The 18,863-nt window shown below is 49.8% G+C and overlaps 1 protein-coding gene across 2 annotated transcripts in view; it reads left to right on the top strand.

The window, feature by feature from the left end:
* The window catches only part of CDH3 (cadherin 3), a 117,905-nt gene extending 114,107 nt beyond the window's left edge, over nt 1-3,798 (top strand). For both annotated transcript variants that reach the window (XM_082606994.1, XM_082606993.1), the window contains exons 16-18: nt 683-813; nt 1,183-1,329; nt 2,960-3,798. In XM_082606994.1, coding sequence (XP_082463120.1) covers nt 683-813; nt 1,183-1,329; nt 2,960-3,169 — 488 coding nt within the window. In that variant the 3' untranslated portion in view covers nt 3,170-3,798. The remainder of the gene's footprint in view (nt 1-682; nt 814-1,182; nt 1,330-2,959) is intronic.
* The last annotated feature ends 15,065 nt before the right edge of the window (nt 3,799-18,863 follow it).

Here is an 18,863-nt window from a genome sequence, read left to right as displayed (position 1 = left end):
AGACTGTCAGCCTTTCAAACCATATTACTAAAACCTAGTCCCTCTCTTAAAATTCCAAAATAGCATTTGCACCTAAGTTCACATTACTGCATTATATCAAAGTTGCACTGTCTTGCTTTTAACTTAAAGTCTATGGTTATTAGAGGACACCTAGTGACTGAAAAAGAGTCATGTTGAAAAGTAACATCTGCTGGGAGATTCCCATCCCCACAAAGGAGGATTTCCTTAAGGACCAGTACCACCAATATGGGAAGACTGACAGTAAAATGATACAGAATTACAGGTGGGGGAATGAAGTCAGAATGCCAGTAGGAGGAGGTGATTCTAAGCTGAGAGCTCAAGGGTGAGAGCCATGCATATGCATAGAGAGTGTTCCAGGTGAGGCACGAGCCTGGTTGAAGGTTCTGAAGTGGGAGACTGCTGGGTATATTTGAGGAACCCCGAGGAGGCCAATGTGACTAGACTTGGGTGGCAGGGAGGGTTGGAGACAGGCAGGGGCCAGTCCTGTAGCCTTGATGAGGAGTCAGGGATTTTCCTAGGTGCAAGGGGGCCACTGAAGTGTGTTAAGCTCTGGCTACTGAGTAGAGGGGTCTAGAATTAGATGGGGCTCTGGGGGTTTGTGGGTCCTGGCCAGCCGTGTGGTTGTTGGGGGCTGAATATTCACACTCCCCATCTCTTGCAGTCCTCCTGCTGGTGCTCCTGTTTTTGGTGAGAAAGAAACGGAAGATCAAGGAGCCCCTTCTGCTCCCAGAAGACGACACCCGTGACAACGTCTTCTACTACGGCGAAGAGGGGGGTGGCGAGGAGGACCAGGTGGGGCACTGGGGGTTCTGGGGGTCGGGAGGTGGATGGCCCCCATAGCCACTGGCCGGGATGGTTGGGTCAACCAATTAACCATGTCAGCTGCGTCAACCAGACCCTGGTCTGAAGCATCCGTCTTCTGAGAGGGTGTCTGGTCCATGGCTCTAGTCTCTTTGGCCCCAGCCACCTTGACCTTGAACCTGTGCTTAACTGGGGAGGAGGGGGTTTGGAAACTAGGGCTTTCAGAGATCTCTGACATTATCTGTCTTCTAAGACCTACCCATGAACCAGAACATCCAAATGGTACGGAACTAGGGTGAAATGTAAACGGGGGGAGTGGAAGGGTCCTTCTCCTTCCCATGACCTTCCCCTTTCATGAAGGACTATGACATCACCCAACTCCACCGGGGCCTGGAGGCCCGGCCTGAGTTGGTTCTCCGCAACGATGTGGCACCAACCTTCATCCCCACACCCACATACCGTCCACGGCCAGCCAACCCAGATGAAATCGGCAACTTCATTATCGAGGTGAGGCATGGGGGGCCATCCTAGGGCAGCCCTTTATTCAAGCAGCAGCAGCATGAGCACAGACGGGCTTGGAGTCTTGGCTCTGGGTTCAAATCCTGACTCTACCTCCAACCTGCTGTGTGACCTCTGGCATATTTGAGTAACTTCTGGGCTTCTGTTCCTCCTCCATAAAACCCTAAGTTTCAGAGTGGTTAAGAATAGGTTAGGAATTACTTCTTTATTCAGCAAATATAGTGGTTGTCAGGAGAAAACTCTGGAGCCAGACTCCCTGGATTTGAATTTTTAAAGATCTCAGGTGATTCCAATCTGGAGCAAAGTTGGTGTCCTCTGTCGTAGGGTGCTTTAGGGATTGGATGCATGATCACTTGGAACAGTGCTAGCACAGGGAATCTCCTAGGGAACATCAAAAACGGATGCCTCTGACTCACCCCCCCGAGACTGTGATTCCATTGATCTGGATGTGGCTGGAGCTTCAGAATTCTTTTAAAGATTCCCAGATAATTTAAGTTTGGGAACCGCTGACCTGGTACCTAACATGTATTAGGTAATGATAGCTACTGTTGCTAATAGCTAAGTGTCTCTGATATTCTCAATTCTGGTCACATATTTGATTTATCTGAGGAATTTTGAAAAATATCAATGCCTGGGACCCAGACATTCATTTTTTTTAGGCTCTGATATTTTTTTAGTTCCCCAAAGAAATCAGATATATAGCCAGGGTTGTGAGAACCACAACCTAGGTACATAGAAGATGAGTGATATCACCCTAGCACAGCCTGGTACCTTGATAGCAGGCAGTAAAAGGTGGTTTTTAATACGAGGGAGGGAAGGAAGAGGGAGAGATGGGAGGGCAGGGGAGGGAGGAAAGAAGGAAGGAGGGGAGCATGGATGGATTTGGGGAGTTCAGGGAAGCAGCAGTGGGCACAGAGCTGAATGGGTGGTCAGGATACCTCACTTTGGGTTGAACCCTTCTTACCTTTCTTGCTTTCTAGAAATAGGCTGGTGGTCAGACTCTCTTCTTTAGCCTGAGCATATTTGAGAATCCTGTGCAAAAACAGAAGTGGCTGGGGAAAGTTGCTCAGGGCAACTTTGCCTTGGAGCCAAATAACCAGGAGATTTTCCCTTCAGTTAGATGAAGACAGTTTCCGGAATATCTGTGTTGGACAGTTTGCAGATACTGTCTCAATTAATGCCTGCCTGCATCAACTCTGCAGAGTAGGAATCCTGTTGTCTTCCTCATTTCACAAATGAGGAAATAGTGTTCCACTATATGCTGGGTACTAGTAAGTGTTTTTATATTTACGTATATTCATTTATTCCTCTAAAACTACAAGAAGTCTTCCCATTTTAGAGATGGCATGGAGAGGTTAAGTTTACACATCGTGTGTGCAGTCTGATTTCAGAGCCCCCACCCTGAACTGCTGGCCTGTCACACTGAGCACTCGCTCTAGGCTGGGCCCTGTGCTGAGGATTTATGTGCATTATTTCAGTTTCAACCTTCAAAACCTTAAAGGAGGGGAGAGCTGGCTTCGCAGATGAAGAAATGCAGGCTCAGTTAACTTGCCGGGGCTCCCACAGCTGCCAGGTGTCTGATCCCGCAGCTCCTAACCCCCTGCTCTCTGTCCCCCAGAACCTGAAGGCGGCCAACACGGACCCCACGGCCCCGCCCTATGACTCCCTGTTGGTGTTCGACTATGAGGGCAGCGGCTCCGATGCCGCCTCCCTGAGCTCGCTCACCTCCTCAGCTTCCGACCAGGACCAAGACTACGACTATCTGAACGAATGGGGCAGCCGCTTCAAGAAGCTGGCAGACATGTATGGCGGGGGCCAGGACGACTAGGCCTCCCCGCCTGCAGCGCCGGGGGCCTAAACACCAGGCCCGCAGCTGCATCTCCAAGGGGTCTCCGTCCCCACCTCGGCCAGGGACTTCGAAGCTTGTTGAGAAGTAGCCTTAGCAGCTTGGAGGGAAGAGGCGTGACGTTAAAGGGGCAGGTTTCTAAGCCTTTCAGCATGGAGGGACCCGGGCAGTTTGATTTCAACAGTGAAAACCTCTTAGCCTCGGCCAGGGTTGCCTAATTTCCAGGAGTCTCTCCTCTGCCGTAAGATGCTCAGCCCTGTGTACCGGGCCTGGACCGACTCTGACTGCCCCATGTTGACGTTCTCTCTGGAATGGACCCTCCTCCTTAGAAAGAGGCCTCTTATTGCAATCTGGATTTTTTTTTTTTTAATGCTATTTTCAAAAAGTTAGAACCAGGTCCTCAGCCGCCCCTGGGGTCCTCCAGAAGCCCAGGCCAGAGCTACCTGGCTCACGTGCCCTCACGCATTGCATTTCTCTCTGATCTCTGGGTCCCGAGGCCTCCTGTTTGAATGGATTACTGCGTTTTTATACCGAGCGTGTTTAGGTGGTCCTTTATTTTTTACTTTCCCTATCGAGTGCTGTAGAGGAAGGGTGATGACAATGCTGTAAATGTACTAGAACTTTTTTATTAAAGGAACTTTTCCCAGAGGTGCCAGGAGAGTGAACTTTTTTTTTAATAGCAGTTTATTGACGTATAATTCACACACCATATCATTTACCCATTTAAAGTGTACAATTCAGTGGTTTTCTAGAACTTTCAGAGTTGTGCAAGGGGGAGAAAATGCTTTTAGCCCTGCGGGCTTCCGCCTAGCTTCCTCCTGATGGTAGAGGAAGCTCGGGATCTGTTGACAGGCCCAGGTAGGGGCAAACCTTCTGCTCTCCTCCCTACAGATTCAGAACTGCTATCTCTGTGAGAACCGTTAACTTGCTTACCCCTGGGCTTAGCGGCACCAGGGCTGCAGGCGATGTCTTTTCTGGACCAGTGACCGCACACGTACGTGGTGCAGTACGTGAAGATTTCCTCTTCTGTGCTGTGGGCTCTGTGTCGAAAGGCAGGGAGTGGGGAGGAGCCGGCTCCGCTCCTTCCCAGCAAGTCCCTTAACCTCTACCTGCCTCAGATTTTTCATGTATAAAATGGGGAGTTTTTATGGAGATTAAGTGAATTAACATCTGGCACATGGTAAGCACTGTTTGTGTTCATTGGTAACAGCTACCATTTATTCAGTACTTTTTAGAGCCAAACAGCCCTTAACTTCAATTACTTCCTTTAAACAAATCCTCGTAATCACCCTCTGAGGGGATCTTCCTTCTTTAAAGAATGGCCTCATTGTATTTTTTTTAAACGACGCCTGATCATCATCAAAATCAAGCCAGACAGAAAATTAGAGAACTCACCCAGGATGTCAATGAAATTGGAACATTCCTGACAACACCAGGGCACAGATGCAGGAATAAGGATGAAGAGGCAGCAGGGATTCCATGTGTGTCTTGTTAAAGCGAAGTTTTAAATTTGTCTTTGCAATGAACCAGAAGAAAAGAATCCAAAGTGAAGCTGAAAATGTCGCTGAAGTTGAAATCAATGTGTCCTTCCTGCAGGAGTGACTCTTTAAAGCAATGGTACTCCACGTGCGGTTCCTGGACCAGCAGTGTCAGCATCGCCTGCCGAATCAGAAACTCTGCAAGCAGGACCCTGCAATCTTTTCTAACAAGCCTTCCAGATGATTCTGATGCACCTGTGAGTTTAAGACCAAGGCTCTGAAGCGTGAGGCCGTGGGTGTCCTGAAGCCTCAGACCCTGGATGGGGAAGTTTAAAGGGAACTGAGTCTGCTAAGAAAGCTCCTCACCCGACCATAGCACCTGAGCCCATGGTCACAGCACCTCCTGCCTCTCCCTCAAGCTGCAGCCTCTGGCTCCCGCAGCCTCAGCTTCCCCTCTACCAGGGCCCTGCTGCCACTACTGCTAAGGCTGTGTGGGGAGGATTAGGTGTCTCAACCAGCAGACACCTGCTGCCCCTTATCTTAAACGCCTCTCTGAGAAGCCTGAATAAAGCCTGAAACCCTATCTTCAGCTGAGACTAATAATAAAACCAAGGAGCCACTGTCCAGGCTGGCTTTCCTCCCCTGAGATTTTTGGAGGGAGTGGAGGAGAAAAAGCAGCCTTTCCTAGCCAAGCCTCGTCTCTGCGGGTGGATCTGGATTCCCTTGGTGATGGAACCCGCCACCAGCCTCTGAGTGATTTGGAAGGAACGAGCCTGGGCTGTGTGACGGGGATGGATGTTATGTCACTCTCTCACTTGCGACCTGCGGATGCATGTTATGTCACTCTCACTCGGGGCCTGCGTCTCATCTGCAAAATGGACTCTGGTCTTTAGGGCCTATAATAATAAGTCAAACTATTTGCAGCTGGTAGGTCTCCAGTGCTAACCACTCAGAGTGAATGCTAACTGTAAGCGACCAGTGTGGCCCGCCATACCAATGGGGACCACCTGCATGTTTGCTTTGCCTACGCTGAATGTGAATCTTTCACATTTTGAGGTCTAACAGTTGAACGTGCATCCTTCCAATCTTTTCCTCCCTATGCATTACATACACATTTTGCATTATATCTTTTCATAACAGGACGTAAAAGGATTGCCTTATTGTCTCCATCGCATCTAGTTTGGATGTGCTGGCATGTGTTTAATCTTACTACCATCCATGGACATTAGTGCTTCTAGTTTTTCGCCCTTAATAATGATAAAATAAATTCCCTGGAGCATCCATCTCTTCAGATGCTTCAAAGCCAGCCTTCTTGGACTTCCCTGGCGGTCCAGTGGTTAAGACTCCGTGCTTCCACTACAGGGGGTGCGGGTTCGCTCCCCGGTCGGGGAACTAAGATCCTGCGTGCCAACGCAGTATAGCCGAAAAAGAAAAAAGCCAGCCCTCCAACAACTGGGGAGGGGTGAGGGGGTCTGTGGTCCTGGTTGTGATCGAGGTCGCCTAATTCTAAGTGGAGGGTTCAGACGGGTTGGTGCTGAAAGGACCCCTCAGGCTCATTCTATTAAATGATTTTACCCCAGACTTAAAGCCAAAGTTGCAGAACCCAACAAAGAAAATAATTGAAGTAAATCTGTGGGAAGAAGGGGTCAGGGTGCCCAGAGACCTGCCTTTGGCCTCATCCTCCCAGTGCTTCTCCTTAAGAACCCAAATGCAGAGCATTTTGAAAATCGCCCCCAATCTACCCCTGGAAAAGATAGAGGTTCCAAAAGCAGGGACTCCCCAGGATCTCTCCAGCGGGGCAGAGATGGGCAGAGCCCGGGCCTCACTTCTCACCATGCCTTTTCCCTGGTGGCTGACCTGACAATCTCTTTTTTCCTCCCCAAAAGGCTGAAGATAGGAGCCATCTCACCAGGTGGGCTTTGCCAGTCCCTGAAGGGGCCTGAGGGGATGGCTTTCATCCCCAGAAGGTTGGCAAGTAGCCGAGGCCTCAAATTCCTGGCTTCCTATGCTAGACATGGACTTTCCTTAACCACAGGCCCACACAGGGCTGCAGCAAGAAGACCCAGGTAGGGAAATGCTGAGGGATGGCCAGTAAGGCGGGGGGCCTGAGGTCAGCTGGGCAATGGTCCTGCCATTGAAAGGGTGGGGGCAGTCAGTCACCCTGGGAAGCCCCTTGGGCAGCCCACACCCTTTGTGTCCAGTTCCAGACTCACTGGGAGCTCCACTCCTTCTGGCTAAAGGCAGAGCCTACCTCCCACCTCCCACGAAAATAATCCACCCAGGAGGAGGCGTGGTTCTGGGCACAGGTTCAAATCCCAGCACCTCCAGGCATGATGACTTAGGCTAATCACTTAACCTTTCTGTACCTCACTTTCTTCACCTGGAAGGTGGAGGAGTAAATGCGTCAGTATCTGTGAAGTGCTTAGAAGGGTGCTTGGCACAGGAACGCTGCTCCTGTGTTGTTCTTATCACTGCTGTGGTGGTGGCTGACAGGCTGACAGCGTCGGGTCCTGCTCCTTTATCTCCACACTCACAGCTTGGGCGGAAACAGCCCTTCCTACCCTTAGCGTTCCGACTGCAGAAAGGGACGTCAGTGGTTAGGGTGGCTGTGGCTTCCCCGAAGGCCCTTCCCCTCTGCACCCAGCAGAGGGCACCATCCACTCGAACCACAGCACGGCCAGCGCCTCCCAGCCTGGCCGCTGAGGGCAAGGGAAGCTGAGGGTGGAACAGCCACACTGGCTGCCATGTGGCAGGAACTGCCTTGGACACTGTGATGGTGATGGTGATGGTGATGGTGATAGTGGCAGCGATCACTGTTTATCGGGTGGTGACTGGCCGTGCCCTTCACACATGCGGCCACACATGTGGCCGTGCCCTTCACACAAGTGACGGAGACAGTTTTGGGGTCCAGGTCTCCTTAATTCCCTAGTATGCGCTCTTTTTACCAGGAGGAATAAAAAAAACTCCAGCTACATTGGGAACATGGGGCAGGCAGGCAGTGGAGGAGGCTCTTCAGGTATGGCCTAGCTGCCTCCACGGCAGAGCTGGCCCCACCTGACCCTGAGACTCTAAGGTCCTGACACACAAAAGCCACAGCATTTCCAACTGCATCTGGGGCATGTGGGGCATCACCCCAGGACTTCTTTATTCCTTAATTTAACAACTGTTTATTGAGTATGCGTTCTATGCCAGGCACTGTTCTAGGTTGCAGGGGATACAGAAATGCAGAAAACTTAAAAATCCCAGCCCTAATGTATTGGGGGCTCTGGGGAAAAAAATGTGTGTAGGGCCCACCTACCATGTGAGTCTAGGTCAAAAACTGTTAAATAAAAGATATCCTATCTTCCTACATAGATAAGCATGTCTTCATGGCAATCTGGAAGGCCAGGTTTTAATCTGGATTCCCAGACACCTAGAGTACCAGGCAGAATGCGGCTGCACGGGCAGAGTTAGACCCCAGCCCAGGAGCAGTGGTCAGCCTACTACTCTACCTACCCCAGGCTCCATCCTACACTATGAGGGTCCTTGTGCACATGTGTGTGTGTGTATGTACTCCCCAGCCCACCCGTCCAGGCTCTGTCCACCGACCTACACAAATAGCTTTCCACTGACCACCCCTTGGGCCTAGGAGTACACACCTAGGCTGTGCTGGCTGCCCTCAGGACAGACCTGGGGAGGGCCTGGGACAATTTATGCAGGGAATGGTCTAGAGGGCAGGGTGGGGGGCACAGGTTCTAGCAGTCACAGCTCCTTAGCTCCATAGGAGGGGCAGGAGGGCCAGAGCAGAGCCTTCTAATGCACAGGGCGAAGGCCCTTCCTGCCCAGTCTAAGGGAGATCCTGCTGACATTCAGTGGGAGACAGACAATAAACAAGATGACTCAGTAGTATGGATGGTACAGTGAAAGGTGAGGCTATAGAGGAAGATGAAGCTGGGATGGGGCATAGGAAGTAAGGGGTTGGGGTGAGGGTTCAGTTCTAGTAGTCGGGAGAGGCCTTGCTGATGTTGACTTTAAAGTTATGTGCAACGTGAGAGTTGCGAGTTAAGGTTTTTTTAAATAAATTTCTTTATGTCTTATTTATTTATTTTTGGCTGCGTTGGGTCTTCCTTGCTGCGCATGGGCTTTCTCTAGTGGCGAGCGGGGGCTATTCGTTGCGGTGCACAGGCTTCTCGTTGCAACAGCTTCTCTTGTTGTGGAGCACAGGCTCTAGGCGTGCGGGCTTCAGTAGTTGTGGCACGCGGGCTCAGTAGTTGTGGCACGGGAGCTCTAGAGCGCAGGCTGAGTAGTTGTGACACACGGGCTTAGTTGCTCCATGGCATGTGGGATCTTCCCGGACCAGGGCTCGAACCCGTGTCCGCTGCATTGGCAGGCGGATTCTTAACCACTGCGCCACCAGGGAAGCCCACCAGCAAGTTAAGTTTTATTTGGGGCAAAATGAGGACTGCAGCCCGGGAGACAGCGTTTCAGATAGCTCTGAGAAACTGCTCGAGGAGGCGAGGGGAGGAGCCAGGATATTTAGAGTTTTGCAACAAAGGGCAGGTAGTCGGGAGCATCAAAAGATTATAGTTAATTAAAGAAAACTATATATCTCAAGTTAAGGAATTTAGCGCTTTTCTATGTATGGGAAGATGCAAGAGTCTGGGCTCACTGAAATCATTCCTTTGATATGCACCTCAACCATCTGGGGCCAGTATCTTGTGTTTTCACTTCCTGAGTTTCCTCAGGGCTCACCAGGTCATGTTGGAGGGCTGCAATCGTTGATGACTGTGACATCCTTTGTTTATTGATATGGCAGGAACTATTCCATTTCTCACTGAGAAGGGAGCATTTGAGCAAAGACTGGAGGGTACTGGGGAGCGAGTATGCAGGTATGTCTAGTAAAAATTACAAGTGCAAAGGCCCTGAGGCTGGAGTGCTGCGGGGGATTTCAGCCGAGTTCAGCAAGGGAGGCTGCTGGAGCAGAGGGAGCGAGCAAGAGTGCAGTGGGAGATGAGGTCGGACAGGTACGGGGTGAGGCCCAGGTGCCCAGTCCTGGGCTGCCACCTCCACAGCCGGCCTGGAGGCTGAGTTCACGAAGCCCTGGGGAAAGGCCTGGTTCCGCACTCTCGCCTCCATCCAGGAGCTGGAGAAACCTGATCTCTCCTCTGCTCCCTTCTCAGCCACTGAGGGGGCGGCCTGGACCTGTCCAGGCCTGCGGGCAGCTGCAGAGCTGGCAGGCAGGAGTTGCAAGATTCTTCTCTCCTGGGGGTCCCCGGACTGAGCGGGGAGCCTGTCAGAAAGGAGCCCCAAGTCTGCGGGCACAGAGTCCTGGTGAAGAGTGCAGCCCCTAGAGGTCACAGAGGTGGGTGTGACCCACAGCCTCCCTTCTCTCAAGACCACACCTCTCTCAAAAGGGGTGAAAAGAGGCCGCTGGGAGGTGACATGTGAAAAGTACTCAGTGCTTTGCCTGACTGGCAGTTAGGATGCAATAAGTGGAAGCTGCCATCGTTACTGTTGTTGTGGCTTGTTATTAGGCCTTCTCCAAGTTAGGGGTGGAGCCCAGCCCTCAGCTGCCTCAGCATTCCTGTGCCCACTGCCCAGCAAGCGGCAGGGGTGTGACAGGGCCTGGAGAGCAATCTGAGAGGGGATGGGTGGGTCAGGAATGCTTGGGCTGGGTTCCATCCATTCCGGTCCACACTGCCTTCCAGTAAACCAGGGCCAGCCAATAGAGCAGGGAAGGGCAGGTCTCTTGTCACCCTGGAACCTGACAACTGAGGCCTTCTGGGCAGACAGTGCTAAGTATGGGAATTACTACCTTTAGAGCTTCTGTGAATTATGCACCTACCATGTGTAAGACAATACGCTAACGTTTCACTCCAAATCAAAACCAAAGTTTTAAAATGTCCCACAGGGCTCTGCAGGATCTGACCCCGTTGCCCCTGGGACCTCGCCTCCCACTGCTCTTACCTCAGTCCCACCGTGGTTCTGGCCACGTCAGCCTCCTGCTCTTCTGGGAATCGTGCAGGCTGCTTCCCACCTCGAGGCCTTTGCATTCGCTGTGCCCCCTGGCTGGCCTGCTGTTCCCTCGGGGACCTCATGGCTCCTCACCTCCTTCAGGCATCACCCAAATGTCCACTTGTCAAGAGATTCTGTCCCACTTCAGAATTGCAACCCTGCCCCCACCCACCATGCCTTATTTTTCCATAGCATTTATTACTTCTCACCATACTATACTGTATATTTTATCTATTTGTCCCCTGCCCCCCATTTAAATATAAGCTCCACAAGGGCAGGGATTTTTGTTTCTTTCCTTCACTGCTACATCCCTAACCCATGGAATAGTGCCTGGAACATAGTAGGCATTCAATAAATGTTTGTTTAATAAACATGCTTTACGACCCTCAAGGCAGGTTTTATAAATTCCCTCTTTTTTGGGGGGGAGGGGCTGTGCCATGTGGCCTGTGGGATCTGAGCTCCCCGACCAGGGATCGAATCTGTGCCCCCTACAGTGGAAGCGTGGAGTCTTAACCACTGGACCACCAGGGAATTCCCCTATAATTTACCTTTTGGAAATGAGGAAACTCAGGCCCAGCGAGGCAGGGTAAGTCACCCGTGGTCATGCCCAGATGGTTAGCAGCAGAGCTGAGAGAATCCAGGAACGCCACTTGTGACATCTCATTTAACCCTGCATCAGTCCTGGAGTGGTTGTGCTCATTCCATCTTACAGAGGAGCAAACGGAGGCTAGAGAGGGGCAGAGATGGGAGATGAAGCTGGTTCTGTCTGTTCTGATCAAGCCATTGCTTCCTAGAGTGTGGGCTTCGGGCCTGTGGTGGGATGTGGAATGGTGTGAGGTGATGTGTGAGCAAGGTATTAAAGTCTTACGTGATCCTGAGTCACGCAGAGTTGTTCCATTTTCACTTTTCTTTCAATCCTGCTTGTGTCAAGGGAAGAGTCCCCCTTTTCTTGTGCTTAGCAGATCTTTAATGACTTTAACCCTTATGGTTCTCTCTCTTAACCAGAGAAGGAGAGCCTAGAAATTAATGACACTGTTCTGTCATCATTGTATTTATTTTTACTTTAGTTACGGCAAGTGATACTGGTTTTTCATTTACAATACTGTTAGTTTTTCACTTAAAATAAATTTCTTTATGTTTTAAGTAGTGAGTCCATTTAAAGAAACAATATTAAGTAAAGGTTAGTGAAGGTGGAACTCAGGTATGCCAATAACAATGAAGGTGGTACTTCAAAGACAAGCTCTACTTTTTATCTTATATGTTCTTTCAAAGAGTATCACTTTCTTTGGTGGGGAGGGGGTGGGGGACAATTTACAATCCAGAAAATAAAAGACGAATTAAGTGCTGATCTGAGTCTTAAAAGTTGCCTTCAGGGAAGAGTGGGAGGGAACTTTAGGGACTGGGGAAATCTGGGAAGACTTCCTGAAGGAGGAAGCCCTTTGAGTTGTCCTTAAAAGATGTATGGGAGTTGGATAAGGGGCTAAAAGAAAGGAGAGTACCATGCTTTCCCTTGCCATTGACCTGTTGTACAGATGAGAAAACTGAGGCCCAGAAAGTAGCTATAGCAAGTGGACAGAAGAGCCCAGTCTGGCTCCAGTCTCAGGATCTTGTTCCAGGGGGAAACCAATGAAGTAGAAAATAAACTAAGTCAAGCTGGGAGGTATGGGACCCAGGGTGGCAGGGTGGGGGGATTGAGATGACAAGAGAAGAAGCTCTGGGCTTGAGTTAGTGAGGAGCCACAGTGAGCTTTGGAAAAGGGAGAAGCTGCCAAGAATGGTCGATAGCTCAGCAGAGGGCATAAGAGTGTGGGCTCTGAAGCCCCACTGCCTGGGTTCAAGTCATTCTCTGCCATTTGTGACACAAGCTCTCAGTTCCTCTACCCATAAGATGGGCATAATGGGAGTACATGCCTCACAGAGTTGCTGCAACAATCAATTAAGTTAATGCATGTAACACACTTAGAGCAGCACTTAACACACAGAAATACTCAACAAACATTAACCGTACAGGTAATATTACTACTGTTATTATTGTTGTTATTAACTGTAAGGTGGGCTAAGAAAAGGAGAGGTTGGAGTCAGGGGGGCTGATCCAAAGGCTGCCACCTCTGTGCCTCAGTTTCCCCATCTGAATCAGCTGCTTGCTGGGGGTTCTCCTTGCCAGCTCCTTGGTTTGGGAGCCCACGAAGTGCTGGAAAGAACCGCTGCTGGAACTTGGTGCCCACCTCATCATTCAGCAAATATTTATTGAGCCCCTACTGAGTGCCAGGCCCTGGGGATACATGGAAAAACAAGAGAGCCCCAAGCCTCCCTTATAAAGCTCCAGACTGAGGGAGGAGACCAGGAAGAACCAGGCAATTACAGGGCAAGTGATCCTAGTCTGACCTGATGCAGAGTCGGGGAGGGCTTCCCAGAAGAGGTGACATCCAAGCTGAGACCTGAGGGCTGCGTAGGAGTTTGCCGTGGGCTGGAGAAGGAGATCAGGAGGAGCAGTGTGTGCTCAGCAGGGGAGAGGCATGACCAAATCGGTGCTCTAGAATGATAATTCACGGGTGTGTTCTTTATAGACACTTGCATACATGCAAAATTCCAGATGGACAAGACCATTCACCGTTGTTGTGTTGACTGTAAGAGCAAAAGGTTGGTAACAACCCTTAGTCCATCATTTGGTGGCTACTTAAATAAACTCTGCCACATTCACAGCATGGAATATTCCACAGCTGAAAACCAGCAAGAAAGCTCTTTATGCACGGATGTGGAAAGATCCTTAAGGTATCTTGTCAAGTGAAAAAACAAGTTGGAGAACAATGTGGAACATGGGCTACTTTTTGTGTAAAAGAAGAGGAGGAAAATGAGACTGTATGAATTTTTTACTTAAATATGCAGAGAGAAACTCTGGAACAGCCTTGTCCAATAGAATTTTCTCTGATGATGGAAATGTTCTGTATTTCTGCTGACCAACATGGTAGCCACTGGCCACACATGGCACTTGAAATACGGCTGGAGTGACCAAGGAACAGAATTTTTAACTTAACTTAATGATTAGATTTAAATCTAATAGCCACGTGTGGCTTGTAGCCACCGTGTTGGACCGCATGGCTCTAGAAGAATACAAAAGAAACTCCTAACAGTAGGTAGTTAACCGCGGGGAGAGGCCTGGGAATTAATTAGGTGGATGACTAACAGGAATGAGAGGGTAACTTGTACTTTATACCTTTTCTGTGTCCTGTAATTTTTGAACTAGGTGAATGCCTTATCCATCTCAAAAGTTAGACTTGAAAAATGAAAAGAAGGAATGAGGGCGGGAGGCAGAGCCCTCGGGCTGCTGTGTGGAGAATGGATTAGAGAGGGAGAAGGAGTAAAAGGGGAGACCAGATGTATCAGCCAGGATGCTGGCAAGAAACAGAGGCAAACTCAAAAGATTAACTGAGCAGAGTTAATGGAGGTACTATTTACAGAGTGGTGGGCAGGGTTGCAAGGTGTCTTCATCTAAGCACTAGATTAGGTTGATAATGGGTTGACTGGGTTGATAATGGTGCCATTTTCTGAAATGAAGACAGGAGCAGGTTGGAGAAGGGCAATGATGCGTTTGGTTCTGAACTTGCTGTATTTTTGAGCACTTTGAGGCGCCTATTGGACATGTAAGTGGAGATGTTTGGGTGTAGTAGGGTTCTACAGGTGTGGGGTTCTGGAGAGGGTTCCAGGCTGCACACAGGCCAGGTGACCCTGGAAGGGAGGGACATTGGTGCCAGCTTCACAGTGTCTGTTCTCCTTCCTACTAGAGATGGGAGAGGGAAGTTGCTGTCAGCTAGAGAGGAAGGAAGAGGAGAAGTGGTGGCACCATATCACGAAGGGAACCCACGTCCCTTACTTCCCATTCCTCATTTCCTCCTTTGGGGTGGTTTACTGGATAGAAGTAAAAGCTGAGGGGCGAGGCCTGAGCACAGGGCATGAAGGAGAGAGCTCCAGGGCCCCTGCGTGTGTCATTTCATGAGCTGCCAGGCAGTTGTGGGCGGCGGGGAGTTAAGAGGAACAAGTCACGCTGTCTACCCCTGGAAGGCCCAGCAGTGAGAAGGCTGGGGATGGAGGAAGTGGGGTGCCACTGGACCAACCGGTCCTGAAGCTCTGAGGGCACCCCATCCTGGATGACCCCATGAGAGAGGTTTTAAACGAGAGCAGCCTAACCGCTGCTGTGAATAACATGGGGCCAATGAGAACTCCAAAAGGAAATGATAGTATGTAAAGCTATCATCATCAGCAGCCCCTCATCTTAAGACCTTTCTAGGGAGTTCCCTGGCGGTCCAGTGGTTAGGACTCGGCGCTTTCACTGCCGTGGGCCCAGGTTCAATCCCTGGTCGGGGAACTAAGATCCCGCAAGCCACGCAGTGCAGCAAAAACAACAAAAACAAAAACAAAACAAAACACACACACGAAACTTTCCTAAGAAAACTCTTAAAAGCCAGGTAGTCTGCAGAGAACTTTCTTTTATCCCCCTCCAGTCGGGTGGCCAGGGCAGTGGGCTCCTTTTAATGTACAGATCTAGTAACATTCATTGTGCCATATGACAAGGACGTTATGACCCCCATTTGACAAGTAAGGAAATCAGGGCTAAGAAAGGTGGGAAACTTGGCTGGGCCTCCGGTTCCGAGGTTCATACACACTCCACCTCCAGGCCTAGCGCATCAGCCTCCCTTCTGTGCCATCGTCCTCCTCCCTCCACCCCTGGCCCTGCCGCGCCGCTCCCGCTTGGCCACATTCCGTCTCTTCCTCCTCCTGAGATCTCCCCACCCTTCTGGCCCTCCTCTCCCTCCTTCTCTATGTCTCTATGGAAATGAAGTCAAGGTTGGTTTTGGTGGACTACACTTTACCATCCTTGAGAAATATTTTAAATGATGATCTCATGTACTGTTTCCATGAAGGAAAAAAAACAATAAAATCAAGTCATTTCACTTTAATATGTCACTCTATTTTCCCTGATAATTCGGTTGACCCTTAATAAAGGGGGAAAAGTTTCCCTCATCTTAATCAACAAGCATATCGGGTTGCTTTTGCTCCTGCTGGCTGGCGTCAGAAGCAGTTTTATTTTTCCAGGGATATTAGACATCTCGACTCATGAGCCCCCAGGGAATAACTTCAGGGTTTGGATTTCAAGTGTTTCAGAGGGCTGCTTACAAACGTTCCACCCGTGCCTGCCCTCCGTGCCCGCCCTCCGTGCCCGCCCTCCGTGCCCACCAGATCTGTCGCTTAGACAGTTACAGTGGCCCTTGAGCTCTGCTGCCTTCTAAGACTCCTCCCCCGTCTGTGCCAGAGTAACCCTTCAGATCTCATCGTGTCACTTCTCTGCTTAAACACTTCTGTTCCGTTCCCATGACCTCCTAGGTGAAGTCCAAGTAGCATGTCATGTGAAGCCTTCCAGGCCCTGGCCTCAGCTGACATGTACAGCCTAGTCCTGCCCACCCCTCACCTCTCCCTTGATCCAGGCCCCACAATCCACGCTGTATCTTTTTTAGGACACAGGCTCTCCTGTTGCCTCACCTTGGCTTGTGCTTCTTCCCCCAATGGGGGGTGCCTTACTTCTTCCCCATCCCTCCCCAAGTCTGATCAGTTCTTACAAGCATTTCCTCTGCAAAGCCTTTCACAATCCTGGAGTCTCAGAATTAGTTGCTCCCTTGACATTGTGTTCCTTCCTCTAGTAGATTTCATCAGAGTCTAGCCCTTAGGCTAGACTTCATGTTCCTCTCCCCAGTTAGATCGTAAGCTTACTGAGGGCCTCTGCCTAATTACCTCCAGCCCACACTCACCCCTGGCACTGAGCATAGTACCTGGGACCCAGGCTGGTGCTGAGAAGTTGATGAATTGAAATCCAAGACTGAAAACCTTCTCTGAATCCCATCTTCACCTTTCCAGTAAAGGGTGTTCATGGCTGGCCGCTTTGCCTCTCCTTTAGCCTACAAGTGACTTGGTTTCTGCCCTGATGCCACTTCTTCCAGGAAGCCTTCCAGATTTGGCATCCCTCCTATGAGTTTCCTTAGCACCTGCCTTAATGTACTCATCGCCCTGAATTGTAAATGCTTCCATCTCCCCCACCAGTCTGAGGATGCCTTGAGGGCAGTGGCTGTGAATCTAGCCCAGTTCATAATTATAGAGCACTTTCAGCACGCTAAGTGTGTTTTGAACACTTCATGTATGCTAACTCATTTATGTGCCAAAAAAACATGAGCTAAGTAGCATTAGCCCCATTTAAAAAAAATTTTTTTTAATATATATATATTTATTTATTTTTGGCTGTGTTGGGTCTTCGTTGCTGCGCGCGGGCTTTTTCTCTAGTTGCGGCGAGCGGGGGCTACTCTTTGTTGCGGTGCACGGGCTTCTCATTGTGGTGGCTTCTCTTGTTGTGGAGCACGGGCTCTAAGTGCGTGGGCTTCAGTAGTTGTGGCACGTGGGCTCAGTAGTTGTGGCACGCAGGCTCTAGAATGCAGGCTTAGTAGTTGTGGCGCGTGGGCTTAGTTGCTCCGTGGCATGTGGGATCTTCCCAGACCAGGGATTGAACACGTGTCCCTTGCATTGGCAGGTGGATTCTTAACCACTGCACCACCAGGGAAGTCCCGCATTAGCCCCATTTTATGGAAGGGCAAACTAAGTCACACAGCTAGGCAGCAGAGTAACAAGGGTTTTAACCAGGCCATCTGGCTCTAGTGCCAACTCTTCACCACTGCACACTATTAATTGTATAATTTAGTGAGCAGAAGTGGTGTCCGATGCTAAGAAGCCCGGCACACCCTGAACTCCTGCTCATCTTCCCTCAGGAGACATAGTTCCACGCCAGTCTGCAGGGAGTTGCCCAAATGCAAGACCAAGATCTGTGCTAATAACGCGTTCTTGGTGAACAGCATTTTGATAAAGACTTGTTGTTCTCCTCTGCCTGAGGAGCCACCCCATTTCCTGCTGTCCCACAGAGAGGTCCTGGGAATGGTTAACAGTGCTTTGCTGCTGAATAACCTCTGGGGTAGCTTTAGTAACAAAAGACCTCACAGCACCAGGCCAGCTGCCAGACTTCTCAAAGACAGTTCCCTCTCTCCTTGCTGGTGGGCACAATATATGGCTCAAAACCCTGAAATATGCACATAATCTTTGACTCAGTAACTCTATGGAGAAATTTATCCTAAAGACCTCTCCATGGGCTTCCCTGGTGGCGCAGTGGTTGAGAGTCCGCTTGCCGATGCAGGGGACACGGGTTCGTGCCCCGGTCCGGGAAGATCCCACATGCCGCGGAGCGGCTGGGCCCGTGAGCCGTGGCCGCTGAGCCTGCGCGTCTGGAGCCTGTGCTCCACAACGGGAGAGGCCACAACAGTGAGAGGCCCGCGTACCACAAAAAAAAAAAAAAAAAAAAAAAAAAAAGACCTCTCCATACAGTTCATCAAAGGCGTGTATATAAAGGAGTTCCTCATAACATTGTCTATGAGAAAAAACACTGGGGGAAAAAAACCCAGGTCCATCAAAAAGGGAATTAGTTTAATAAAATATAAGCATCCAGGGCTCCACTGGTGGCACAGTGTTTAAGGATCCGCCTGCCAATGCAGGGCACACGGGTTTGAGCCCTGGCCCGGGAAGATTCCACATGCAACTAAGCCCATGTGCCACAACTACTGAAGCCCATGCACCTAGAGCCCATGCTCCGCAAGAAGGGAAGCCACTGCAATGGGAAGCCTGCTCATCCCAGCGAAGAGTAGCCCCCACTCACTGCAACTAGAAAAAGCCCATGCGCAGCAACGAAGACCCAACACAGCCAAAAATAAATAAATAAAATAAATAAATTAAAAAAATTAAAACATTAAAATAAAATAAAATATGGGCATCTAAATAGTGGAAAATTATACAGCCATGAAAATGCTATTGGGAATCTATTGATGTGGTAGGTTGTCCATGAACTGCTGTTGAGTAAAAACACAGGTTACTCAATAGAATAGGTAAAATAGTTTCTTCCTGAAGGAAACACAGAAAGTGGTAACAGTAGTTGCCTTTAGGGAGGGGAACAGAGTGCCTGGGGGACCAGAGAGGAAGACTTGCTTTTTAATTTTTAATGCACCTCATGTGCTCAGAATTAGATGAATCATAATCCTTTGATTAATGATACACTTGTATCATTTGTCTGTACCTACCGAGTTTTCAGTTTGATTCACTGATTAGTTTTTTTAAACTCTACAC

The sequence above is a fragment of the Mesoplodon mirus genome (genome assembly GCF_964341445.2).
Source record: "Mesoplodon mirus genome assembly, chromosome: 19".
In the NCBI taxonomy this organism is placed as follows: domain Eukaryota; kingdom Metazoa; phylum Chordata; class Mammalia; order Artiodactyla; family Ziphiidae; genus Mesoplodon; species Mesoplodon mirus.
This window is presented reverse-complemented; position numbering and strand designations above follow the sequence as displayed.